This window comes from Chelonia mydas, chromosome 6 (assembly GCF_015237465.2).
Source record: "Chelonia mydas isolate rCheMyd1 chromosome 6, rCheMyd1.pri.v2, whole genome shotgun sequence".
Taxonomy (NCBI): Eukaryota; Metazoa; Chordata; order Testudines; family Cheloniidae; genus Chelonia; species Chelonia mydas.
In genome coordinates this window covers 68,505,875-68,533,177 of record NC_051246.2, presented here as the reverse complement: position 1 = coordinate 68,533,177, position 27,303 = coordinate 68,505,875, and the positions used below count along the sequence as shown (strand labels likewise).

The following is a 27,303-nucleotide window of genomic DNA, read 5'->3' as shown; positions in this document are numbered from 1 at the left end:
AGTCATGGTCCAAAATACATCACAGCTGACAGCAGTGTTAATGCAGCATTTTCACTAAATTAGATCTCTGAGAAATGTACAATCTAGTGTGCATAAGGCATGGGGACGAATGGAAGATTGTTCTTTGTACCCAATACAGGCAGGCTGAATATCTAGTAATGCCATTTGGCTTAACCTATGCCCCCACAAACTTTTAACATTTTGTAAATGATGTGATCAGGAACATCCTGGACCAATACCTGATCATATGCCTTGCTGATATACTGGTGTTTCTGAGAGCCCTGAGCAGCGCTACCATCATGGCTGGTCCATCCTGTAGAGGCTTTGGACGCATGATTTGTACACCAAACTACAGACGCGTACCTTCAACCAGTCCACCATTGAATTTTTGGATTACATTATTTCCCCAGAGGGTATTCAGATGGACCTGCACAACTGGATAGAATCCCGGACCCACTGAGAAATTCAATGCTTCCTGGACTTTTGCAAATTTTTATAGGCAATTCACCACCAATTTCTCTGAACAAATATCTCCCCCACCCCCTGACTTCCAACCTTCATAAAGCTGTTTGGTTCACTTGCTTGGCTGAAGCCCAGTGTGCTTTTGACCAGCCTTCACCATGGTCACAAATCTGGCACATCCCGATCTGACTCGCCCATTTACAGAGGAAGCAGATATGTCCAAGGTGACAATCAGGGTGGTACTCCTGCAGTGATTTGGACCCCAGCATACCAATCTCTGAAAACTCACCCCCCACAGAAACGAGTTATGAAACACTGGACAAGGAGCAATGCACAATCAAAACTGCTTTTGAAGAATGGCGTCACCACCTTTGAGGGAGCTCAGCACCCAGTACAGGGTTTTTTTTAACCATAAGAATTTTGAGTTCCTCTGCAAGGCCCAAGCTTTGACAGTTAAGGTGGGCTTTGTTCTTCTCTCGATTTGAGTTTACAATCACTTACCACTCAGGAAACTGAATTGGGAAAGCTGAGGTTCTATCACAAAAGGGGGAATACTACTGAGAAAATGAGGAACTTACCTCTGAGCTCCCTACCTCCTCAAGCCTAGTAAGTTTGTCAATGCTGCAATTCATCAAGACCCGGTCCACCTCAAAGAAGACCGACTTACCCAAGGAACATAGTCTATACCCTTAGGGTCTAAGAGGCACAGGATGGGACAACATACTTTGAGAGCATATATGTCCCCCCGGGATACCCCCGACTGGAGGTGCTATGATAGTGCTACAGCATTCTGCTGGCAGATCATTTTGGCCACCTTAAGACCTCCCACATGACTGCCCATTTTTTCTGGTGGCCCCACATACAGGCGATCATGGGCTAAGTTCAAGAGCTTGACCCGGTACTTAGTTGGAACTACCAACTGTCTCTGAGGATGCCAGTCTTCCTGGTGTCCACCAGAAAGAGTTTCCTTGTATAAAAGTCCTCTTTCTGCAACAAACCTGGATCGATTAGAAGAGCTGAGAGGCGGAGGGTTGCTCCGGGCTGCCGTCCAAGCTCTCTGGAGGCTTTCATCTACTTCCTATTCGGTCTGGAACTGTTCCCTTGATGCTGGAGACATCAGTTCCTTATTGGATTGTGGACCTAGGCTTGGTCCCTCTGGAAGCGATGTAGGGGATGGGGCTGTTTCCGTTGACTGTGAACCGCTCTCCGCTGGTGCACTATGTTGGGGTTCAGGCTCCAGCTGAGCCTCTTCTGTAGGGTCATCGGCTGCTGCTGGTTCAGGTTTGGTGGGGCCCTCTGGTGTTGGGGTTGCAAGTACTGGATTCAGTGCTGGCAATGGGTCTGGTGCTAGTTGTTCTGCCAGTTTCGGTTCTGGCTCTGTCTGGGTCTCTGGGACTGGATCCACTACTGCTGTTCCAGACATTGGCATGGGGTCCGGGTCCATCACCTCTGACCAGGTCCTGGTAGAAGTTTCCGGAACAGAGCTAGGCATGACGGCTTATTTAGCCTGGCTGCAGGTGACCATTCCCACCCTCTTGGCTCGCTTCACATGATTGGCCAAGTCTTTCCCCAACAGCATGGGGATGGGATAATCATCATAGACTGCAAAAGTCCACGTTCCTGACCAGCCCTTGTACTGGACAGGCAACTTGGCTGTAGGCAAATTGAAAGAGTTGGACTTGAAGGGTTGAATCGTCACTTGGATCTGTGGGTCGATTAAATTGGGGTCCACTAAGGAAGCATGGATAGCCGACACTTGTGCTCTGGTGTCCCTCCACACGGTGACCTTCTTCCCGCCCACACTCACAGGTTCCCTCCGCTGCGAGGGTATCTGGGAGGTATCTGGGCCTGAGGACCTCTGGTGTGATTCTGGTGCAATGAACTGTAATCTTTTGGGGTTCTTGGGGCAGTTGGCCTTTACATGCCCCGGCTCGTTACATTTAAAACATTATCCAGCTGACGGGTCACTGGGGCGAAGGGGGTTGCTGGAGAACGGTGTGGCGGGACGATAAGGTGGCTGGAGGGTTCCTTGGCAGGTAGGTGGGGCCTTGGGCTGCACCTGGTAGTAGGGTGTGGTCTGAGGTTGTCCCTTCTGGTACCACCACCCATTTGGCTCCAAACTACCCCGCCTCAATTACAGTTTTGGGCTTCCCATCTAGGATGTATCTTTCTATTTCCTCAGGAACATCCTCTAAGAACTGTTCCATTTGCATTAGGAAGGGCAAATCTTCTAGAGATTTAAAACTTGCTCCTGATATCCAGGCATCCCCATGTTTCACAATGTGGTAGGCATGTCAGGTAAATGACACCTCTGTTTTCCACCTTAAGGCTCTGAACCGCCGACGGGAATGCTCGGGTGTTAGCCCCATTCTGACTCTCACCTTGGTTTTAAACAGTTCATACTGGTTCATGTGTTCCTTAGGCATTTCAGCCGCCACCTCAGCTAAAGGTCCACTGAGCTGCGGCCTCAGCTCTACCATGTATTGGTCTGTAGAGATGCTGTACCCAAGGCAGGCCCTTTCGAAGTTTTCTAAGAAGGCCTCGGTATCATCACCTGCCTTGTAGGTGGGGAACTTTCTGGGATGGGAAGTGGTACCTGGAGAAGGATTGCTAGGGTTTGTTGGTATATTCTGCTGAGCCTTTGCCTTCTCCATCTCCAGTGCATGCTTCCTCTCTCTTTCCTTCTCCTCCTCCACATGCTTCCTCTCTCTTTCCTTCTCCTCCTCCACATGCTTCCTCACTCTTTCCTTCTCCTCCATTTCTTTGGTCCTTGCCTCCATTCCCATCCGCATGAGATCTATCTGTCTTTCATGTTCCTTTTGTTTTTCCTCAGCCTCAAATCTGGCTAATTCCAGCTTTTGTTGAAACGTGGAGTCTGTCATCCTAACCTCTCTGTTTTTAACTAACTTTACACCCAAGAGTTAGAAATAAAACAAACAAACAAACAAAAAAGCTTGGCTTGTAATATTTTGCTGTGCTGTAATATGATACCTATATTCTGATAGTGATTGTCAGCCTACACAAAAATCCTAACCCCCCCCCCCCAAAAAAAAAAAAACAAAACCAAAAAACCAAAAAAACCCAAAACCCCTAACACCTTTGTCTCCAGGCAAACAGGCAGAAAAACCCTCTAGTTGCTCTTAGGTAAAAAACTTCTTCTGGTCTGTGAAGACTGGTGAATTTCCCTGCAGGAGGTTAACTACCCTGCCTTTAGGTAGAGAACACTCCAGCTCACAAAAGACAATTCCCTTTTGTCTCTGCTCTGGCCCCAAAGCAGAGAAAAAAAACCAACCTCTAACTGCTTTCAGCCAAAAACCTGCTTTTCAGCAGCCCAAAGGAAAAAAAAATTCCTTTTCCAATCTGTGCTTCTGGTTTAAAAAATCTCAAATTGATCTCAAAATGATTTCAAATTAATCCCACTGCTCTGCCACCATGTCAAGGTTCCTTCCCCACTCTGAACTCTAGGGTACAGATGTGGGGACCTGCATGAAAACATCCTAAGCTTACTTTTACCAGTTTAGGTTAAAACTTCCCCAAGGTACAAACTATTTTACTTTTTGCCCTTGGACTTTATTGCTGCCACCACCAAACGTCTAACCGGTATTATTATTATTAGGAAAGAGTCCGTTTGGAAACATCTTTCCCCCCAAAATCCTCCCAAATCTTACACCCCCTTTCCTGGGGAAGGTTTGATAAAAATCCTCACCAATTTGCATAGGTGAACACAGACCCAAACCCTTGGATCTTAAGAACAATGAAAAAGCATTCAGTTTCTTAAAAGAAGAATTTTAATAGAAGAAAAAATAAAAAGAATCACCTCTGTAAAATCAGGATGGTAAATACCTTACAGGGTAATTAGATTCAAAACATAGAGAATCCCTCTAGGCAAAACCTTAAGTTACAAAAAGACACAAAAACAGGAATATCCATTCCATTCAGCACAGCTTATTTTCTCAGCCATTTAAAGAAAACAGAATCTAATGCATCTCCAGCTAGATTACTTACTAAGTTCTAAGACTCCATTCCTGTTCTGTCCCCGGCAAAACCATCACACAGACCAGAGAGAGAGGCTTTGTTTCTCCCTCCCCCCAGCTTTTGAAAGTATCTTGTCTCTTCATTGGTCATTTTGGTCAGGTGCCAGCGAGGTTATCCTAGCTTCTTAACCCCTTACAGGTGAAAGGGTTTTTCCTCTGGCCAGGATGGATTTTAAAGGTGTTTACCCTTCCCTTTATATTTATGACATAGACCGTCTGACTAAAATGGCCTACTTCATCCCCTGCAACCATCTTTCCTTTGCTGAGAATACTGCCCAACTCCTGATGCAAATCATAGTTCATCTTCACAGACTTCCAGACCACATAGTTTCAGACCAAGGCCCACAGTTTACCTCTTGCTTCTGGTGCGTAGTGCTCTGGTTACTGGATGTCTGCACAGTTACCTCCCCATGCACCATCCCCAAACAGATGGGCAAACTGAAAGGGTGAACCAAGTACTAGAATACTTTAGATGTTTCATGAACTATCACCAGGATAACTGCTCCATGCTTCTGCCGTATGCAGAGTTTTCATATAGCACTGCCAACCAGGCCTCTTCAGGTCAGAGCCTCTTCTTCTCAAATTATAGGTTCCACTCCCACATTCAGCTGGCATTACCAGCAGCCTCCCTGATCCCTGCTGCCACTAATTAGGTCCAACAGATTCATCTTATCCAGAAGGAGCTCAAGAACCAGCTAGTGGTGAAGAAGGCTTACAGGAGGCATGCACACTTTTTGACAACAGGGAACTCTGGCATTCACAGTAGGCCAGAAGATGTGGCTTGCTGCAAAAAATCTCCCGACCAGTCGACCCTCCCGAAAACTGGACCACCAGTTCCTGGGACCCTTCCAGATATGACAACAGATCAACTTGGTTACCTTTATACTACAGCTTCTCCAGTCCCCCAAAATACATCCAGTTTTTTATATTTCCGTTTTGAAGCCCTATACTAATAATCTCTTCCCCAACCAAACCACACCACCACCACCAGTCAAAATCCAGGGTTACGAGTAGTTCAAAGTGCATGCCATCCTAGATGTCCAATAGACATGTGGACACCTGTACTATCTTGTGGACTGGGAAGATAATGGTCCCGAAAAGCACACCTGAGAATGTGCTTCCCTTGTCCATGCTCCAGGTGAGGGAGTTCCAAAGGACTCACCCCAACAAGTCTGGACCAGCACCACTCTGAGGGGGAGCCTGAAGGGCGGGTGATATAAGTACCTGTGGGACTAGAATTTGAGACCATGGAGGTTCCAAGATGCTAACGCTTTCACATTGCCACCAGGAACTCAGTCTGGGTTTCGTGAGGGAACCCTGTGAATCTAGATACTTCAGGAAGTACCATCCAGTGGGGCCTGGATGGCAGACCTCTGATTGGCCTATGCCAGTGTATAAACTAGGAAGCCATCACAGGGAGCTGTGTGAGCAATGATGCAGACCACCTGCTTGCTTCTGCTCCAGGCCTTGCCTTATTGTGAACCTTAGGCTCCATCTCTTGACTCATCCCCAACTTCACTACTTTCCTCCCCTCTGTAACTGGTGTCTGATCCTGACTTCCTGGTATCCTGACCTGGCACAGCACCGACTCCGCTACTTGTCTCTTGACGCCAACTTGGTAACTAACCCTGTCCATGGCCTGGACCAGACACTTTGCTCCAACTTAGCACTCCTTGTAGATTTGTCAGTTTAGGAACATCTTTGTTTCCAGGAGAGTATTAGCCTCTTAAAGCCAATAGATTTAGAGAAATACAGTTCACCCTGCCTGAGCTGAAATCACTGAAGTCCTTTCCAACTGCATCTCTCTTTTTTTCTTAAAATTAAGTGGATAATGATGTCATAGTAGAATATAAGGAGTTATCATAAAACTAGCTATTTAATTACTAGTTTCCTACTAGTAATAAAATCAAAATCCAAACCTGGGCGTCTTCAAAAGTGTATCTCCCCGGGTCTTGGACATTTTGACTTGTTCTCTCATAGCTGTGAGAGTCCAGGTTGATAGGGCTTTGTGCCCCTGGAGATAGAAACTCTTGCCAGATTTCCTCCACTCTGGTGGCGACATCCTGCAAAGATTGTCTTTTGAGATCTTGGACAGCCAACCAAAACCTTTTACGGGGAGTAACAAAACAGAGAAGAAAGAGAAAAGAAAAAACCTCAGAAATAACTTTGTGGATCAACCCTAGCAGAATCCTGAACCAGTGAGGCCTGGTCCTACACCTACTGGAGTCAATGGCAGAGTATCCATTTATGTATTTGACTTGGAGAGGTCCAACATGCTCTACACCAATCCACTAAAACATCATGAGGGGCAGAAAAGTAACTCTAGAATGTCTCATATTCAAAATGTGCCACTTCCCTGCATGTCTGACTGTATGCATACAAACTGGCTGTCATTCCTATAAGCCCTGCAGGGTCCATATAGCTACAGGAGAATGGATAGCCAATATCCACAGTTTCAGAGAAAGGCCAAAGAATATATCTTGGTGAACTTGGGCCACCACATGACACTGTAAAGGAATAATATTCCTTGCCCAACTCTCTAGCCAGTAGCTGGCCTTTCCTACACACCTGGACTTCTAACATGAGTGAGGTGAGTGTGCACCATTTTCTCTCTTGTTATGATCAGTGTCATAATAATAGATTTGTCTCCTGCTCCTCCTTGTTGTTACAAACTCTCTCACCAGACTGAAGTACTTAATCCATCTGTGAAATCTGTGAGAGACAGCAGTGGGCTGTGCTACTTTGACCTTTTAAAGCCTCCTGCAGCTTGATTGGCTGGCCATTCATGGTCTCCTCCTCTACAGCCCTAGCAACCGGCAAGAAAGAATAGGGGCAACCAGCCAACTGAAATGAAGAACACTTCAAAGATCAACAATTTTGTGGGCCCACAATCAGCATCAACAGTTTATATGGATCATTACAATGAATATTTTTCATTCTCAAGGCAAATGATACTAGCTCATCGCTTAACCCATCTTCATTACAGCCTTAAGATTGCAATCTGGTGTAGTCCTCTTTGGACATTATAATGGAGGACAGATACTGTATAATGTGCAGGGTCAAACTGTATTTATAAAGCACGTCTGTGAAAGGCCTCAATCCTTAATCTGTAAAAACTTTCTTCTCAGGTTCTGACTGCAGGGGGACAGGGAATGAGAGAAAGTGTGTCATTTCATGGCTAAGACATATAAAGTAAACAAGAAACCCTTAGCAAAAAGGGAAGAGGCAAAGCTGCATGGTCACTGTGCTCAGTGGTTGCATAACACTAAAGGGATCACAGCTTCCTGGAAAAGGAGAATAGCCCAAGTAGTCTCCGTCCAAACAGCACACATTGGTCACAGGTGCAAGCAAGTGCATACGGGGCCAGATTTCCAATTAGGCACAGTAGGCACATGGCTAGGGGCGCCTTACCGCTCTAAAACTGTGTGCAACACAAAAGTCAGCCACAGGCGGGGAAGGCACTGAAGATGCTGTGCCTAGAGGCGCATAAGGTGTAAATCTGGCCCTGAGTGCATTATGTAAACGTATGCAGGAAGCGGCACCCACACCAAGGCACTTGGGAGTATAGCAACAGAGAGGAGCCAGGGCTGAAATAAATAAATAGAAGGTTTGCTGGGTAACGTTCAGCAGACACTGAGCAGGAAGTTATAGGCATGAATTGCCATGGACAAAGGAAGGGCAGAGACAAGCCAACAACAGCATCAGCTTTTTCCTTCTGTCCTTGTGCTGGAGCCTGTCTAGGCATGACTTACTATCCTGAACTAATTCACATGAAGTGACTAGCTGTCCTACTTTGTGACTATTTGCTGGGGCGTTTGCAGAACTTTGGTACACACAGGGCCTAATTCTGTAACCCTGACTTACAATGAGTAATGCTTATAGAGATTCTTTTATATATAGTTACTATTCTCTCACTCTACAGTATGCTGGCAGTGAAATGCACTGGGACTGCACCAAGGCCATTTAGTCAATGTTCTCTAAGTTGGATTTCAGCAGTCAGTTTTATAAAATAGGGAGACATTTTTATTTTGGGTTGGCTGTGGTGTCCTATGTGTCCTTATTTCCTCTATCTTCTTTTAAGATGTCCACTTAATTTGTAAGGATGTCATGTCTATAGCCTATCTTTCCCCCTTAATGTTAAATGAGACTGCAGAAAGCTGCCCAAAAGGGAGTGTATCTGGGGTATGGAGCTGCAGGAAGGTGGTGTGCTAGGGGTAGGATGGAGCACTGATGCAGCAATTCCTAAGAGAGACTGCAGGAGCTGGTGTAACTTAGAGCAGCCTTTAGGCTGCTGAACTGACCCCTGGCTGGAGAAGCTACCTTCCTACAGCCTGATCTTTTCAGCTGAGGGTCTGGTTCTATATTTATAAACTTTATACTTCCTTCCCTGTATTGTCTTTCCCTAGCCTCCACCTGGAAGCTGCTCTCATTTCTGCATTTTAGCTCCGTGGGCAGGAAATGTGCCTTTTTTTACTTGTTTGTGAGGCACCTAGCATGCTCGGGAGCACTTACAAATAAATAAGTAAATGGTCCCTCCAGTGCACAACCTGGGTGTAATGCGTGGGTATATTCTAGGATGAGAGTACAGAAAGGAGCAGGATTTTGATCCCGGTCTCCTGAATGGTTATGTACAATTTGCTACCCAGGCAAACGTGACATAAAAATTATTCTCACTGCTGAAGCACACAGTTCTCTCTGTGCCCACAGTAAGTTCAGCAATAGAGTTTTTGTGCCCTCTGGTGGCCAAGAGAAGATTAGAGAAATGAATGTTGAATGTGAAGGCATTTTAACTTCAGTAAAGTTTCAGATTTTCATTACAACATTTGCAGTAAAGAGTGTAACCATCCCAGTAATAAATCTAACTGAAACTCATAGTATAACTCAGACATCAGCATTGTCTTCTGTTCAGCCCTTCTGTAAATTCACCATAATATGATTGCATTTTGGTGCAAATACTATGGCTGGTCAAAAATTTCTCATATAAACATTTTATTCAATGGAAAATTGGGTTTTCAATTCATTTCCACCCTCCCCCCCCATTTTTGATGTTTCATCAGAAAACCAAAAATCAATACTTTCAGTTTTTGGTCAAAAATTTTGGTTTTCTATTAGTAGTCAACATTTTCCATCGGAAAAAGCATTTTGCAACTAGCTCTGCCTTCAGCACTTGGTTTTCCAGAGTTAGCCCATCCCATCAACACACAGAAACACCTACTTTAGTGTGCTGCACACTTTGCATTTCTATTCTACTCAGATTTTTATATCATGCTCATCACCGTAGTATCTAAGTGCCTTTGGGCATTGTATACAAAGGATGGATGTGCTATCTACTTAGGTCTGCGGTCAGGGGTACAATTTCCCTTCCCCTTGGATAAGCTGGTTTCTCCCATGATCCCTTTTAGCTTTCTTTCCAACTGACACTCTTTGAAGCTGGGAAAAATCTTCTGACTGGAGGACTGAACATCTCAGCAATCTGCTATACTTCTTTGAGCTCCAAAAAACCAAGAAAAGCAAATCAAATTGCAGATCAAAGATAGTGACAGAAAGGTGAAAGAAAAGAGTGAGAGAAAGAACAGTGAAATCAACAGTGAGAAAAAGGATGGACTTTCCTGCTCTAACATAAATAACAGCCAGTAAATAAATAAGTTATAGAGTTCAACCAAACCCAGGAGTGCGTGAGCCCAATCCTGCAGTTCTTACATGGGCAGTTTCACTGAAGTCTCACTCAAAGGACCAATTTTGCTCTCCATTACAGAGGAGTGCTGTAGCCCCACTGAAGTCAGTGTAGTGAATCTGGATTTACGCCAGTGTAGCTGAGAGCTGACTTTGGTCCAATTTGCTCCTTTCCTATCCATCGACACAGTTAACCTCATCCAGATTCTCATCATCTTGTGTCTCGATTACTGCAACATCCTTTTTTTTTTTTGGCTTGGAAAATGCAGTCTTGCCCCTCCTCATATCCATTCAGAATGCTGCTGCAAAGATCATTTTCCTAGCCTGTCACTTTGACCGTGTCACCCCTCTCTTTGCATCCCTCCACTGGCTCCCTCTTCTCTATCACATCAAATATAAGCTCATTGTCTTTACTGTCACAGAACTTCACAAGTTATCCCCACCCTACATATAATTTCTCATTCAGTATAAAATAGTTGACTCCCAGTTCCAATCAGCCTGTGATGTCTGTCTCCATTGCCCACTTATTACATTTTCAAACACCTTGTTCTTTTTTCTATGCTGCCCTTCATGCTTGCGAGGATCTCTCTGAAAACATATAGAAAACTAACTCATTATCCTCTTTCAAATCTCTCCTTAACTGTGCTACGTGGCTTGCTTACATAAAACTGGACAATGGTTAGACTGCTGCTGTACAGAGACCACTGCCAATCATGCTCACCAGTACTGACATTGTTTCCTGATACTCCCCATCAGTTTTTCTGTATCCCTCTTTTGTCTTATACTTAGATTATGAGCTATTTGGGGCAGGGATTGTCTTTTTATTCCGTGTTTGTAGAGCATCTAGCAGAATGGTGTCCTGGTACATGACAGGGGCTCCTAGGCATTATGATAATAATGAAATGGAAAAACATTTCAAGGAACTAAATCAGCCAGCCCAGTGCACATTGCAGGAAACCTCTTTGGTTGCACTCCTGGTAACTTCTGAGTTTTCCAGTTTTCACCCATTTGTATCTGTCTTGTTGGCCACTCAGTAACATATGGGTCTATTCTCCCCTTGATGTGTGCATGTAACTCCTATCAACATTAATGAAGGTTGCATTCATGCCCTAATGAAAGATTATGTCTCCATTGTGATCACCTCACACATCTATTGATATCTGTTGGTTGCAGGGTCTTTAAAGAATGGTTGCAGATGGGGATTTTCTAGCAAGCGTGGATCATTAAATAATCGTTCATCCTAAAGAAATTAACTACAACTTCTCAGACATTCATTAGTAAGTACAAGTATAAATTTTGCTTGATTGTGTCTAGCACTGGCCTTCCCTCTGTCCCTCCATACAATTCCACACCTCTGTTGGTGCAAAGCCTTCTACAATCCAAGATGTTTCTATTTTCTCTCGTGAATAGGTCTTCATTTTTCTCTCCTTGTGTTAGTTATTATCTAAGGCCTCAGTCAGCATGAGGATCTGCTAATATGGAACCCTGTGTTTGTGTGGAGTCCCACTGGAGTTAAGGATCTGTGTTAGTGGATTGCCAGGCAGGGTCAGGGCCTATCCTGTAAACTGTTGTTTAACTCCGTTGGGCTTTGGGATAGTTTGCGTGAAAGGACTCCTTCCCTTTTGCACGTATGTAGGCTTTACCTCAAGGTTAGAGAGAATACATATCGGCATCGGGAGTGGCTAGCGGTGACACAGAAAGGTAACAACTTGATTTCTAATTATGATACCCTCAGGATTCATTAGAGTAGGCTGAGTGCATGCACACCTGCCAGAGGCAAACCTTTTGCCCTTCATTAGTCCAAGCATGAATGCATTTCACAGAGGGAATCTGAGGAATGCACCATATTTAAATGGCAAAGATCTAACCAGTGTTTCATAATGGCAGATTCATTGCCAGAACAAGAACACAAATGTACATAAGTGCAACGAAGATGTAGAAGTTCAAGAGCCACTTAAAGGGGCTTGGTAAGGTTAAAGACCATTTAAAAATATTGCCTTGCTTGCGTTACAAATAACTTTTTAGATCAGTAAAAGTAAAAAAAAAAAAATGAAAATTGTATTTTTTTAAAACTTTTTATGCTGTTCATTTACTTTTTAGATTTCTCATTTGACTCAGTTTCCCTATAGTTTAAAACAATTTTCCAGTGAATTTCACTTTTCTCATGCACTAACTCAGTGCTCTAATGTCTACATTGTTCACCCAGTTCATTCATATTTCATTCTTAAAGTTAAAATAATTACACACATTTAGAGGCAGTGAAAGACACTGGGTTAGATTTTCAGGTGGTGTGAAGTGGAGTCACTCCATTGATTTCAGGAACCACATTAATTTACACCTGATGAGAATTGGGCCCTATTTAATCCTCTTTATATCCTCAGAACAGATATTGTGCTGGCAGCAGAAATGCAAGCAGCCCAATATTGCCCTGCCAAAGTGTTCTAACTCTCCTCTAGAGGGACTGCTTCTTAGGGAGAAAGGGTGATTCAATCTCTGTGCCCGCTCAGCTGTTGGCCGCTATACTGAGATTGCCAACAAGAATAACATTTGATAGCCACTGTGATGATGTAATTTGGAATGTGCATGTCTGTCTATTTTTACTGGACTCCATAAGAACTGCAGCATTCAACATTCATTTCCTTGTTCCTGAAGCTTTAGAAACACAAAATTAAGCCATAGAAACATATGGGAATTTGAAGCCACCTTTAATCTTCAAATGAAGCTATATTCTCACCGCAACTCTTACCCTTACCTTCCTGTGCTAAGGTATTGCACTTCAGCTGGTAAATGAGGTCACCACCCACTTTCTGCAGCCCCTGACCCAGGGAATTTCAGCTTTAATTTCCTGACTTTTAGTCTCTAAAAGCCATTTTTACATACCTTATTTTTTGTGGCTTAAATTTCCCATTATGCAGTGGTGTTAACTATAAAGAAGATACTGTAGGGAAATCTATCGGGATTTTGCATATTCAAGGACTGCATGACTTGGCTCTGTATTAGAAATATTACACAGAACATAAACCATCCTTTAAATTAGTTTCTGGACTGCATCCCTCCCATGGACTGTGTTTCCATTATGCATACCCATGGGGAACTCTTTAATGAGATTAAAAATTGTTGACAATTGTATAATTTGATTCTCATTAAAGAATAGGTTTTGTTTCTGCTATTCTTTATGATATTGACTCATAGTGTATTGTGAAGAGTTTGTCACATCACATTTCATGTTCTCTGAATTATTTAATCTATTTAAATTAAGGAAAGTTAAGGAATTTATTTTGCTAAAATCCCAATAAACTATGATGTCCCTTTTCAGCCTGTCCATTCCTCTGATTTCAGGTATGTATAAGGTAGGTGTAAACATGGACTCTCCCCTTTCTAACTGCCCTAGTTTTCTCTTCCCTGCTGGATTCATTTGGTGATGCCACAATTCCAGATGTGGTCAACCAAACTCAGTTTAACTTCAGGTGCTCGCTGTAGGCACAAAGCATGGTGAATTTGATCCTGAACTTCATCAGAAATAAAGACAAATCAGGACACAATATCACTGCTTCACACCACTATGCAACCTTAATTTGACCCCCTTTTTTGGACGCATTATGATATTCTCTAATTACATCATCACATACTACTTCTTCTGTAGAACCCCTGCACTGCTTATTGTATATGAACCCATATGTATGTTCTGATTCATCACAATGTTCAACCTTTGCAAGCTGCAGGTTTATTATTGACACACTGACAGACCCTTGGCAAAGGTGGCTTTGGTCATGATTATCTACATCTTTTCATAAATGCACCACTTGTATAAACGTCTATTAAATTTACAGTGCATATGCTGTGGGCCAAATCCTGTAACTCTCACTCAGTCTTTACTCCTATTGACGTCAATGAGCGGTTTTGCCTGAGTAAGGATTTCAGGATTTGGCCCAGTACATGAGTGTGAACCTGTGCATACAGCTCAAGTGGAGGGGTTTTACCTGAGGTTTTCTGAACTGAATTCGGACTCCAGAAAACGAAGGAACAGGTCTCGCCCCACTGGATCCTTCAGCACCTCATCTATAGAGAAGCCCCATCTTTTCACACGCTGTTGGCTGGGCTCTTTGCTGTTAAGGTGAGGGAGAGGAAAGGTAAGAGTGAATGCATGTCCATCTGTGGTCCAAAAAGGCTGAATGTCAATTGACTCTATTCAACATCAAAGGGAAAAAGGATGACAAACCAAAGGGTGAGGCTTCTCTAGTAACTCACACAAATGGAGGCCATCATGCACCATATGCAAAGAAGAACTGAAGACTAGGGCACCCACTCCTCTGAAAATCTGGCCTTTTTAAGGTGTCTTAAATTGCATATCCAAAAATGGAAGCACATAAAATCACTAGTCACCTTTGAAAATCTTGTCCTAAATACTTCCCTAATATTACTGTTCCATGGAACAGTAATTTCTATAGTTACATCAGGGATATGGTATATTTGCAAATGGGAGAAGGTGGTGTCTGCTATTGCAAATTAGAAGAGAGGTTTCCAGGAGAACAGCAATGCATTAAAATGTGGCTCACACTATGAAAAGGCTTGAGGAGTCTCTGATTAAGAGTGACATGACTTTAGGTAACAAATAAGAGACATCCATTAAAATACAACATGGTTGCTCAGAGTAGTAGTACTAGAATCTTGGTCTCCTTAAGACAAGTGCAAAGCCTAGCAAGCGACATGATTTTCTGTTTCACAGTTCACAGATGAGGCCTGGTCACGAAAGATTCCTAAAATCAGAGACTCTAATCGATAGTGGGGGTCCCTGCAAAAAGGACAAAGGGGGCCAGGATGCAGGAGTTTAAATTAGTGTGCCTGCTTTTAATTTTCCTTTGGTGTAAAGATTAAACAAAGGTAAAATAAATGTCACTGGGGGGATGGAGTCTTTTAAAGTCTTCAGAGTAGCAGCCGTGTTAGTATTAGGGCATGGAGTGAACCAGGATTTGATATGACCTCCACTTGACAGCCCAATCTGTATCCAAAATTGAATTACTTTACAGTTGCATTTCCCAAAGTGTGGGGTTCCAGGAAGGACTAGCTGCAGGGTCACAGTAGCTGTATAAATTAAGATGGGTAGGCCTTTGCCAACACATGGTGGGTTTGAAATAGGTGTGAATTGTTTCATTTTCCTGAAAAGGGGGTGGCGGGGAGCCTCAGCTTTCAAAATTATTCAAACAAGTTGCAACTAGATGCAGATGCAGCTAATGTTCTTGCAGTAGAGAATAAAATGGACCTATTGAGCTACTGTTCTCCCAGAAAAACCGTCTTCTCATTTTCATCACCAGGAGTATCATCTCCATTAACTTGACCTGAGACCCTAGAGGTGGTGAGGCATTTCTTTTACATTCATATGCAGCCCTGATACCAGGTTTAAATCATAGTTCTCAGGAGCACAAAAGTCCTTCAGGAGACACCACACTGGCCACTTGGGGAGATACAGTTATAATATAGGTTTAGATATCAGGGTACCAGCACTCTGTTAACATCAGAGGGGCATTTTGCTGCAGTTATGGCTGTTTATTTGATACAAAACTAGTTAAAGAGATTAAAATTGCATCAGGGTCTTGCAGGGCAAGCAAAAACCAAAAGTGAAACAGATTAAAAATAAGTCCAGGGTATCACAAAATAAAAGATAAGGGAAGTAGGGACTAAGAAATGGACCACAGATTCCTGTGTGCAATGGAGGGAAAGTGGGGAGGTACCTTTCACAATTGAGGGAAACACACAAATCCATTTGCTGTGTCCTTGGATTTCTTTTGGGACAGGATTTGATGTCTGGCTGCTGAGTCTGCTACTCCCCACAGGCAACCATGTGCCTGGAGATGATGATTCAGCATGGACTGGCCCTCCAGAGGCAGACCCAGTATTTTGATTTTGAGTTTTTTTACCTCCAAGTTCCAAAGAGCAGGTTTTACCTTAGGTTTCCATCTCATAGTCAGGCATGAACATGATTGGAGCAAATTTGTAGCTCCCCTTTGAAATATTTGACTATTTTAATATCACACCCAGGTCGTATTTGGTCCTGAGTAGGAATGCCAACTAAATATTCACATAGTAAGAACAAAGGATTGGGAGAAGCGGACGCTGCCTAATCACCATGGTGCCTGAACTGAGGTCTAGCAATATGACCGATGGGTATATGTGAATGAGCTGGGGAGCCAGGATCCAAATACTCTGAGCTGCACTCAGAGCTGCTCTTGCAACTGCTAGACATACGCTCAGGCATGATGATTCTAATCCCAAGTGCTACTGTCATTGTGATCCGAGTAAATAAAGACACTGGGTTTAAACTTTATTCTGCCTTATATCTTGGGTAGTCATTCACACCTGTGCAAAGTGGGTATACAATATGACCATTCCGGTTTAGCAAAACTGCACACCCATTTTTCAAGGGTATAAATAAAATAACCACACAAGGTGCATGGCACTGGAGAATCACCACTACATTCTTTCTTTTACCTTTTCACGCATTTATTATACGCCATAGAAGAGCAAAACAAACAAGAAAGTCCCAGACCTCTCTGTGGCCATCTAATATAACTTATGAAAAGAAAAAAATAGCATGAGCCCTTATTTCTTGCAAGCATGTATCGCTTCTGAACTTACATGCGTATACAACCTACTGTCTATATGGGGCAATGGGGGGCACAATACAAACAAAATGAAAGGATTGCTTTAAGGTTATTCATAGTTCTATGGAATTTCAATTTCTTACCTCATTTCTATGTCCCATAAAGTAGCGTCATCGCTTATCCAGGGATTGGAAGGTTCAGCAGGTGTTATAAATGGATCATATTCAATGTACTGGTCTGAGTACGTTATTAAACTAGGACAGGGGAAAAAAGAAAAGAACAGCTGTGGCCTACATGCTTACATGTGAATTGACAAACTACAATTTTTCAACAATTTTCTTTTTAGTTTTACATATTGGTCAAATTTTCCAACAAGCACCTTGATGCTTTGCCCCATGCCACCTCTTATGCATGGAAGTTGCTCTCCAGAAAATTTCACAAAGCCACTGCATTGTCCTCTTTAAAACTCACGTCTGCTGTGGTGCGTATAGAAAAACCCGATAACGGTTAGGCAGCTGGTGTGATATGGCCAGGGCTTTTCACAGTGATCATGTTGTTACCATGTGATCCCCAGTCAGTTGTATCCACTTGTTGTCTTGTCTTGTACCTAGGCCTCAATCCTGCAAAGACTTCTGCACATGATTACCTTTATGCTCGTTGAGTAGTTTTATTGATTTAAATGGTATTATGCACCGTGCATAAAGTTACGCACGGGAGTGGGGGAGACTTTTTCAGGATCAGAGCTTGACTGTAAACTCTTCAGGGCATGAGCCATCTTTTAGTCATGTTTGTGCAGTGGCTAGCACAATGGAGCGGCAACCTCTACATGCTACTGCAATACAATAAATAATAGCTGCATCTTTTAATAATCTAAGTTTCAAAAAATTTAAAAAATGGTGTACATGTTGGTAAAGCTCCATAAATTAATTTGCAAGGAGCTCAGCATCATGCTGTGCTTCTGAGCAGGGAAGTTTTTGAGCGGTGTTTATACTAGAGCTAAGTAAATAATTCACAATAAGTTATTCAGCTAATTACGTTCCTTTTTCTTCTCACAGAATATCCACCAGCAGATTGCAATTCCCTCAAGTATTACCTGAAATGATGTGATTAATATTTTGTTGAGTATTTTGTTTTTATTACAAATATTTGATATATATGCCATGTTGCTTACTTGTGACTGGTTAGATATGGCACGTATTATAGTTTCTATTCCTTGACTGAATAAGTGTGAAAGCACTTGCCAGGTAAATATCTGAGGGTGCAGATTTAAAAAGTGGTTTCCACAAATACTTTCAGAAACAACTTGGGAATTCCTCTTGTGGGAACATGTTTGTGAGTAGAACTAGATCAATCAAATATTTGCAATGGGGGCGGGGAGGGAATCCACAACACGAAGATAAACATAGCTAAAGGAAATTTGTTTAACACAGACACTGAATAGTCACGGACAATTTTTAATTTTTTTATTTGTGTCACAAAAACCAGAAAGTTGCTCTGACCTACCCTACTCACCACCCCTCCTCTTTTTTGGTCCTAACTGTTGTCAGAAGGCATTAAAATCACACACTTTTGTAAATGTAGTAGGTTCCAATAGACCCTCAGGGCATCCAGTCCCATGATGTCTTATCTCATTTCATTAATTACATTTCACGATTGTTGAGGGTTAGGGGTTGGAGGAGGGAATGGTATCCAATTTCAGAGAGCAACAGCAATCCCGGAGATGGAAATGCGAGAGGAGGTCAAAAAATCAATCAGGTGCACTCTGCTGTGAAAGTTAAATGGCTCCTAATAAAATAATGAGAATGCATTGCAAGCATCACGAATAGTAGCAAAAAATAAGTCAAAATTAAATAAAACAACATGGACTAAGTGCCTTTTGCTGATTCAGCCTATCAACAGCAACTGGATCATTGCTTGTCTAAATGAAGTTATAGGCACAGGCAATCCTAAGGGAAAGAAATGTAAACTAGGGCTTTTGGCCTTTGAAGTGATGTAATATAATTCTGACAGAAGATGTAGAGGTTATGCTTCACTGAGGTGTGCAAGAACGGTGTTAGGCATTTCTTACACGCACATTCACAGGGGTACTATTCATGCAGGGGATTCACAACACCCTTGGTATGGTTGACACCCATCTTGAAAGTCACAGGATGCTCCTCCATGGTTCTGTTCCAGGTGGCAGGAAATGAGCTTGCCATTCATTTGAAGAGGCCCAGATTTACTTCAGGAGTCATTACAATGGAGTGGCACTACACGATGGTGCTGTATCAGTACACATTCATGCAATGTCAGAATGCGAACAAGAAAAGCTCAAACATGGTGGAAAGGAGTGGGTGGAATTTGTGAGGTTAACAGTAACTTCACTCAAGGTACCCAAATCCTAAAGCCAGCAGTGGTGTGTGGGTCAAGTGAAGAAAAAGGATGTGGGGGAAGGAAAGAAATACTCTTTTCACTGAGTATTTCTGGCACATACAGCAACAGAGCAATGTTTGTTCCCTCAGGAATTGCTGTGGTGGCTGGATCACCATAGAATCATGGAAACCTAGGGCCAGAAGGATCCTAGAGAGGTCATCTAGTCATTCTGTCTGGACTGACGTAGGATCATGTATGCCTAGACCACCTCTGATAGGTATTTGTCTAATCTGTTCTTAAAAACCTCCAATGATGGAGATTCCATAACTTCCCTTGGTAACCTATTCCAGTATTTAGCTATCCTTACAGTTAGAGAGTTTTTCCTAACTTCTAACCTACATCCCCCTTGTTGCAGATTAAGCCAGTTACTTCTTGTCCTACCATCAGTGGACATGGAGAACAATTGATTACTGTCTTCTTTATAGCAGCCCTTAATATATTTGAAAACTTATCACATCCCCCACTTCAGTCTTATTTTCTCAAGACTGAACACACACTTTCTTTAACCTTCCCACAAAGGTCAGGGTTTTCTAACCCTTTTATCACCTTTGCTGCTATCCTCCAAATGCTCTCCATTTTGTCAACGTCTTTCTTGAAGTGTGGTGCCCAAAACTGAACACAGTACTTCAGCGGAAGCTTCACTACTGTTGAGTAGAGCAGAACAATTACCTCCTGTGTCTTACATACAACACTCCTGTTAATACACCCCAGAATGATATTTGTCATTTTTGCAACTGCTTGACATTGTTCATTCAGATTCAATTTATGATCCCACTATTACCCTCTGTGGCCCAGGAACCTCTTGCTGCCAACTGGCAGAGGGCATAATGGGGGCACAAGGATTATAGGAATCCCCTGGGTCTGGCATTTACATTCTAGTTGACCAAAGAGGGTCATTTGGGGTCTGTAATAAAAGCCTGTGTCATTCTGGTCATCAATATAACTATGAAACGTAGGTACTGATACTATGTAAGAGTTATGTACTATATACTGAAAATTATGTTCTTAAGGGATGCAACTGTGGGGTTGGTCATCAGGAAAGGTGAAAAGCAGGTTTTTCTCCAGTCAAGTGTTGTTTATCCGTATATCTGTTTATGTTTACGTGTAAACGGAATATTGTCTGGTTCACATTGGGCAACAATTAGTATTCTAAGTCAAATGCTAATGAAGAGCTGCCGAGGACTTCAGAAGGAAGCTATCAGGAAGAGGTAAACAGTGCGGGGGCAAGGGGGGGAGGGAGACTATCTTGAGATACGCATCAAAGGTGTGACTGGTATATTTAGCGAGGGAAAGACGATACTTTGGTATCCTTCACTGAGGAAGTAAATGGACAGTGAGCTCACTTCATAAAAAAGGATCTTTCAACCAGGCTTGGTTGAAATCACTGGAGAGAACCTTGGATAAGAGAAGCTTCTTTAGACAGAAGGACAACCTGTTAGTTAAATTTAGTCTCTAGAAAGTGTGTTATGATTTACTCACTAGCAATCATTTGAATCTCTGTTCTCTGAGAAAGCTTATTCTTGTTTTCACTGTAAGTATATCTAAGTGCCATGTGTTTAGCAGAGCTGTGTTCTAAGGGTAACTAATAAGCTGTGGTCCACTGTTCCTTTGGAAACAGCAACTCTGGCAGTTCTTTGAGTGTTCAGTGGGTAAGGGGACGGATGCTACAGGGGATGCTTGGAGGACTCAGGTATTAGTATGCCTATCACTAACCCGCACGGAGAAAGTGAGGCTAGCGGAGGCCTGGAAGATAGTGCTTGTGCTGATTCACAGCAGGCATAGAGATTTCCTCACACTTGGGTTAGGTCGCAGGGAGCTATTCCACCCCCAGATCCTTTACCCAGTTCCAATGCCTAGCCACTTATTCCCAATTTTTTTATTTGTGCACTTTATTTTTCCTTCCTACGTATAGTACTTTGCACTTGTCTTGATTGAATATCCTCTTAGTGGTTTCAGACCAATTCACCAATTTGCCAAGGTTATTCTGAATTCAAATCCTGTCCTCCAAAGTGCTTGCAACCCCTTACAGTTTGGTGTCATCTGCAAATTTTATAAGCATACACTCCACCCCATTATTCAAGTCATTAATGAAAAGAATGACTAGTACCAGACTCAGGAGAGACCACTGAAGGTCCCCACTAGATATAGTCTCCCAGTTTGACAGCGAGCCATTGATAATTGGCTATTGATAATGGGATAAGTATGGCTTTTCAACCAGTTTTGCATCCATTTTATAGTAGTTTCTTCTAGACCAAATTTCACTAATTTACGTATGAGAATGTCTAAAGCAGTACTAAAATCAAGATATCACATCTACTTCTTTTCCCATCCAGTAGGCAAATAACCCTGTCAAAAAAAAAAAAAAGAAAGGTCATCTAGGAGGTCATCTAGCCCAACCCCATGCTCAAAGTAGGACCAACCCCAACTAAATCATCCCAGCCAAGGCTTTGTCAAGCTGGGCCTTAAAAACCTCTAAGAATGGAGATTCCACCACCTCCCTAGGTAACCCATTCTAGTGCTTCATCATCCTCCTAATGAAATAGTTTTTTCCTAATAGCCAACCTGGACCTCCCCCACTGCAACTTGAGACCATTGCTCCTTGTTCTGTCATCTGCCACCACTTTGAACAACCTAGCTCCATCCTCTTTGGAACCCCTCTAGAGGTAGTTGACGACTGCTATCAAATCCCCCCTCGCTCTTTTTTCTACAGACTAAATAAGCCCAGTTCCCTCAGCCTCTCCTCATAAGTCATGACCCCCAGGCCCCTAATCATGTTTGTTGCCCTCCGCTGGACTCTCTCCAATTTGTCCACATCCTTTCTGTAGTGGGGGCCCCAAAGCTGGATGCAATACTTCAGATGTGGCCTCACCAGTACCGAACAGAGGGGAATAATCACCTCCCTCGATCTGCTGGCAATGCTCCTACTAATGCAGCCCAATATACCATTAGCCTTCTTGTCAAAAAGGGCACACTGTTGACTCATATCCAGCATCTCATCCACTGTAACCCCCAGCTCCTTTTCTGCAGAACTGCTGCTTAGCCAGTCAGTCCCCAGCCTGTAGCAGTGCATGGGATTCTTCCATCTTAAGTGCAGGACTCTGCACTTGTCCTTATTGAACCTCATCAGATTTCTTTTGGCCCAATCCTCCAATTTGTCTCTGGACTCTATCACTATCCTCCAGCATATTTACCTGTCCCCTCAGCTTAGTGTCTTCCACAAAATTGCTGAGGGTGCAATCCATCCCATCCTCCAGATCATTAATGAAGATGTTGAACAAAACTAGCCCCGAGACCAACCCCTGGGGCACTCCACTTGATACTGGCTGCCAACTAGACATCAAGCCATTGAGCTAGCCAGCTTTCTATCCACTTTATAGTCCATTCATCCAATCCATATTTCTTTAACTTGCTGGCAAGAATACTGTGGGAGACCATATCAAAAGTGTTGCTACAGTCAAGGTACATCACATCCACTGCTTTCCCCATATCCATAGAGCCAGTTATCACAGAAGGCTACGAGGTTGGTCAGGCATGACCTGTGCTTGGTGAATCCATGTTGACTGTTCCTGATCACCTTCCTCTCCTCCATGTGCTTCAGAATGGATTCCTTGAGGACCTGCTCCATGATTTTTCCTGGGACTGAGGTGAGGCTGACTGGTCTGTAGGCTGGCACACTCATATAAGAAGGGCTGTGGGGCAGAGCACAGTTCAGTAGCTGCCTGGAGCTTGAGGGGAGAAGACCAGTCTCCTAGCAGCAAGAAGGAGCGCCTGGGACAGAGCAGCGCTGCAAGTATGGGCCAGGGGAGCTAGAGAGAGCTCTTGGCTGGCTGTTAGGACCTGCAGACTGAGGTAAGAGCAGAAGAGAGTTCTGGAGCTGTGTGGGAAGCAGCCCCGGGACAATGAACTGCAGTTGCCGCTGAGAGAGTAGCTGGACAGAGTGCAGGTCCCGCAGAAGGAGGGAATACAGAGTGTGGCACAGCCAGAGGGCAGTGTCACTGAAGAGAAGGGGAGTGATGCTAGTTCTGGAACAAAAATGATGGTGGTGTGGCACCACCAGAGGAGGGCGCCTTGGTGAGCAGACCTAATTCCCATGACAGCCGGCAGGAGGCACCAGAGCAATGAGTGAACCCTGTCACAGTCCCAATTTGGGATAGGAAAATTTGTCAAAATCTCAAAAAAATTTGCAGGACAGTAAAAGCATATCCTGCCTCACTCTATCCCCAGTTTCCCCATCTGTCAATGGCGATATTGATACTGACCTCCTTTGTAAAGCACTTTGAGACCTGATGCAAAGAACCAGGTAAGAGCTAGGTGTTAGTAGTAGTACTGACATCAAAGGAAATTCCTGCTGCTCAGCAGGCGCTGGATCCTGGATGGTGCTGATTGGCCTTAATTTCCACTGACTTCAATTAGAGTTGAGGGTGCTCAACATCTTGCAGGAGTGCTCAGCATCATGCAGGATTGAGCCACCAGTGATCAGCTCATTTCATGATTTAGCTGCAGATGAGAAACACAGCTGTTCAGGAGATTCAGGGTATGCCTACACCGCAGTTAGACACCTGTGGCTGGTCCGTTCCGGCTGGCTCGGACTAAGGGGCTGTTTAATTGTGATGTAGATGTTTGGGCTCGGGCTGGAGCTCAGGCTCTAGGACTCTGCGAGGTGGGAATTTCAGGTATCAACCTCCTGTGGGAGTTAGAGCACAAGGCACATGCAGGTTGAGTGGCTGGACTGTATTATGTCTTGCTAACACCGCAACTTGTTTCCCTTGCCCCCATCCCACCCCACCCCCCCACCTCCACCTTGGAGTTCTCTCATGACTGTCCTGAAATGCCTTTATACTGAACTGAAAAAATGCCAGTTGGTGTTGCATAGGGTGCTGCTGTCATTACTTGGCTGTCTAACGGAGAGCACAGGAAGAAAGTCTCTGTTGTGCTGTAGCATGCTAAAGTGCCACACTGTCAGCTGAATTAATCTCTTAAAGTGTGGACTTACTCTGACAGTGACTGTAAGAATGGCACCTTCTTACTCAACAGAACTGGTCCTTGTGTGTTCAGCATTTTACATGCTGACTGGAGAGACAACAATCGTTGTTTCAGATAATTGTTCACATCAGCTCATTCCTTCTCATCTACCCTCTCCTCTGTCCAGCCACGTAACTAATCACCCCATTTATTATCTTCTCCTGCTCTGGTCTTTGCACCTCATTCAGTGTACCTCCCCACGTCTGGGATTCTCTTCCTGGCCCCGTTCACTATGCCTCTAAACGCCAGAACAAATCTCAAGATTTGACTGTAAAAGAAACATGTAACCCTATAATAAACCTACTAAAGTAACCTCCTGGGTTTATTGCTGCAACTCTTATCCTTCCCCCTGCCTTCCAATGTCTGCTACAGTAGAACCTCAGAGTTCTGAACACCAGAGTTACAAACTAATCAGTCAACAACACAACTCCTTTGGAACCGGAAATATGCAATCAGGAAGCAGCAGAGATTAAAAAAAAAAATAGCAAATACAGTACAGTGCTGTGTTAAACGTAAACTACTATAGAAAAAAAAGGGAAAGCAGCATTTTTCTTCTGCATAGTAAAGCTTCAAAGCTGTATTAAGTCAATGTTCAGTTGTAAACTTTTGAAAGAACCACCATAATGTTTTGTTCAGAGTTATGCACATTTCAGAGTTACAGTCTCCATTCCTGAGATGTTTGTAACTCTGAGGTTCTACTGTATCTGTTTTCCTTATGTCTTACAGTTACCTATGGTAAATAGTACAACACCTTTTGACTTCTGTGGGAGCAGGACAGGCCTTAGACTGTACACTTCAGGACAAGAACAATGACCTTTTCTTCCTGGAGGTCTTCATGCCTTGAACATTGTTGATAAGAACACTCTGTCTTGGCTTGACTGGATTGCATACGCCAAATTAATAGGACAAGAACATTTTTGAAACAAAAGTTTCTTTTTTGGTTTGAAAAAACTTTTTATTTTGAAATTTTAGTTAAATTAGTTTAGTTTAGTTAAAGGTTTTTGTTCCTGGTTTTTTAATTGTTGAAATAAAAACAGAATGTTTTGAAATGATTGAAACAAAACATTTTGATTGACCTGATCTGAATTTTTTTCCCAGATTATCCGTTTGTAAACAAGTTTGAGATTTTGACTTGTCCCAATTTGGGATGGGAAAATGTCTTGAAATCTCTAAAATTCTCATTGGACAGGAAACTATTTCCTGTCTAGCTCCAGTTGAAATAACTATTTACTTTTGAAAATTTTGGCATCAATAAATACTACTATTAATAACGACAGTTCAGCTCTACTTGAGGAACATGTATACTCAGTGTTAATAAATTAATGAGGTCTGCTGATTTTATTGTTCAGAATTAATACAATTCTTGCAAAATTATAAAAAAAAGATAAATTTGTTTGTCTACAAATTACCTGTCTGGAGATTGTTACTACCTCATGATATCAACATCCTTATGGGTGAAATCTATGCAAAATGACCTTTACTATAAAGCACAAAATTCAGCTACTAACTGCCAAGGGGAAGAATGGATTCAAAAAGCTTAGAGCATAAATATGGATGTGATCATTTTCAGTACAGCAAAATATCATTACATTTATGCAAGGTCCTATGAAACATTTGAACGTTTTCTTTTTAATTAGTTACATTTCCATTTAAATGGTTAGTTTTGATGATCCAACAGGGAACTTACTTTTAAGCATGTGCCTTCTTAATTTGCCTAATTCTGTATAAATATGTTGAAGGCAGGAGCTGATTCTGTGAAGCACAGCATTTTGCAAGGTAATGTCTTTTTAATTTGTTTTAAACATGGCAAATTCCCAATGTTTCTCAATTATTTAATTATTTTTCTATAAAGGACCAGCCTTCACCTGGTACTGCAAAAAATATAATGATCATTGTTCCATTGCTTTAGATTACAGTACAGTTCTGCTCTGCAAAACAATTCTACATAGCATTATGGGGATCCCTATTTGTATCAAAAATTCCATTACAAATTTTCTCAGTTTACAAGTAACTAAGCTGCTGTTTTCTAACTGCCAGCCCTGCAGACTCACTGGGATGGTTCTTTTCTGGCTCATGCTTTATCACCAGCAATAAAGATTCCACAGGATAAATTGTGCAGTCATTTGCATCTGTGTGACCCTAATGCCTTAAAACAGTGCCTCTCAACCTTTCCAAACTAGAGTACCCCTTTCAGGAGTCTGATTTGTCTTGCGTATCCCCAAGTTTCACCTCACTTAAAAACTACTTGCTTACAAAATCAGACATAAAAATACAAAAGGGTCACAGCACGCTATTACTGAAAAATTGAGTACGGTCTCATTTTTACCCTATAATAATAAAATTAATTGACTGGAATATAAATATTTTACTTACATTTCAGTGTATAGTATATAGAGCAGTATAAAAAAGTTATTGTTGGTATGAAATTTTAGTTTGTACTGGCTTCACTAGTGCTTTTAATGTAGCCTGTTGTAAAACGAGGCAAATATCTAGATGAGTTGATGTATCTCTGGGAAGACCTCTGTGTACCCCCAGGGGAACATGGATCCCTGGTTGAGAACCACTGTCTTAAAAGAATGCCCTGGTTTGCACAGGTGCAACCCTAGTGCCTTCAGTGAGGTTGAAAAGCTGTAAGTGTGGGCAGAATCTGGCCCTGCAATTGAAATTGCACTGGCAATTTTATAGATGATGCATGATTCAGAAGAGAATCCAGCTCATTCTCCCAGAGCTGCTCTGGCTAACAGGAGTAAAGAGCCGTAAAAAATTATTTTTCATATAAAATGAACTGGGAAATTTTGTAACTTTATGGAAAAATGTCAAAGTTGATCATCTGAGATGATGAATAGAAATACTATATCAACAAAAGAGTATTATAATAATGTAAATCAAGAAACTCACCTTTCAGCTACTTTGGACATTTTTAAACAGTGTCTGTCTATCTGCACATTCAGAAAGGTTATCTGGGGAAAGAGATGACGATTAAAAGAGATTAACAACCGAGCAGATCTAGAACCAGGGGTGCTAGAACTGGAGAGGCCAGGGGCGCAATGCCCCCCTCCCCTTTTTAACATGAGCATAGTCGGGCAGGCGCAGAGAGGTGG

At 42.7% G+C, this 27,303-nt stretch overlaps 1 protein-coding gene across 3 annotated transcripts in view; it reads right to left on the bottom strand.

Moving 5' to 3' along the window:
• Window positions 1–27,303, bottom strand: part of RGS6 (regulator of G protein signaling 6) — a 495,346-nt gene that overhangs the window by 67,059 nt on the left and 400,984 nt on the right. For all 3 annotated transcript variants that reach the window (XM_043550214.1, XM_043550215.1, XM_037900327.2), the window contains 4 exons: window positions 27,101–27,162; window positions 16,912–17,022; window positions 14,150–14,275; window positions 6,416–6,602 (listed from right to left, as the gene is read on the bottom strand). In XM_043550214.1, coding sequence (XP_043406149.1) covers window positions 6,416–6,602; window positions 14,150–14,275; window positions 16,912–17,022; window positions 27,101–27,162 — 486 coding nt within the window. The remainder of the gene's footprint in view (window positions 1–6,415; window positions 6,603–14,149; window positions 14,276–16,911; window positions 17,023–27,100; window positions 27,163–27,303) is intronic.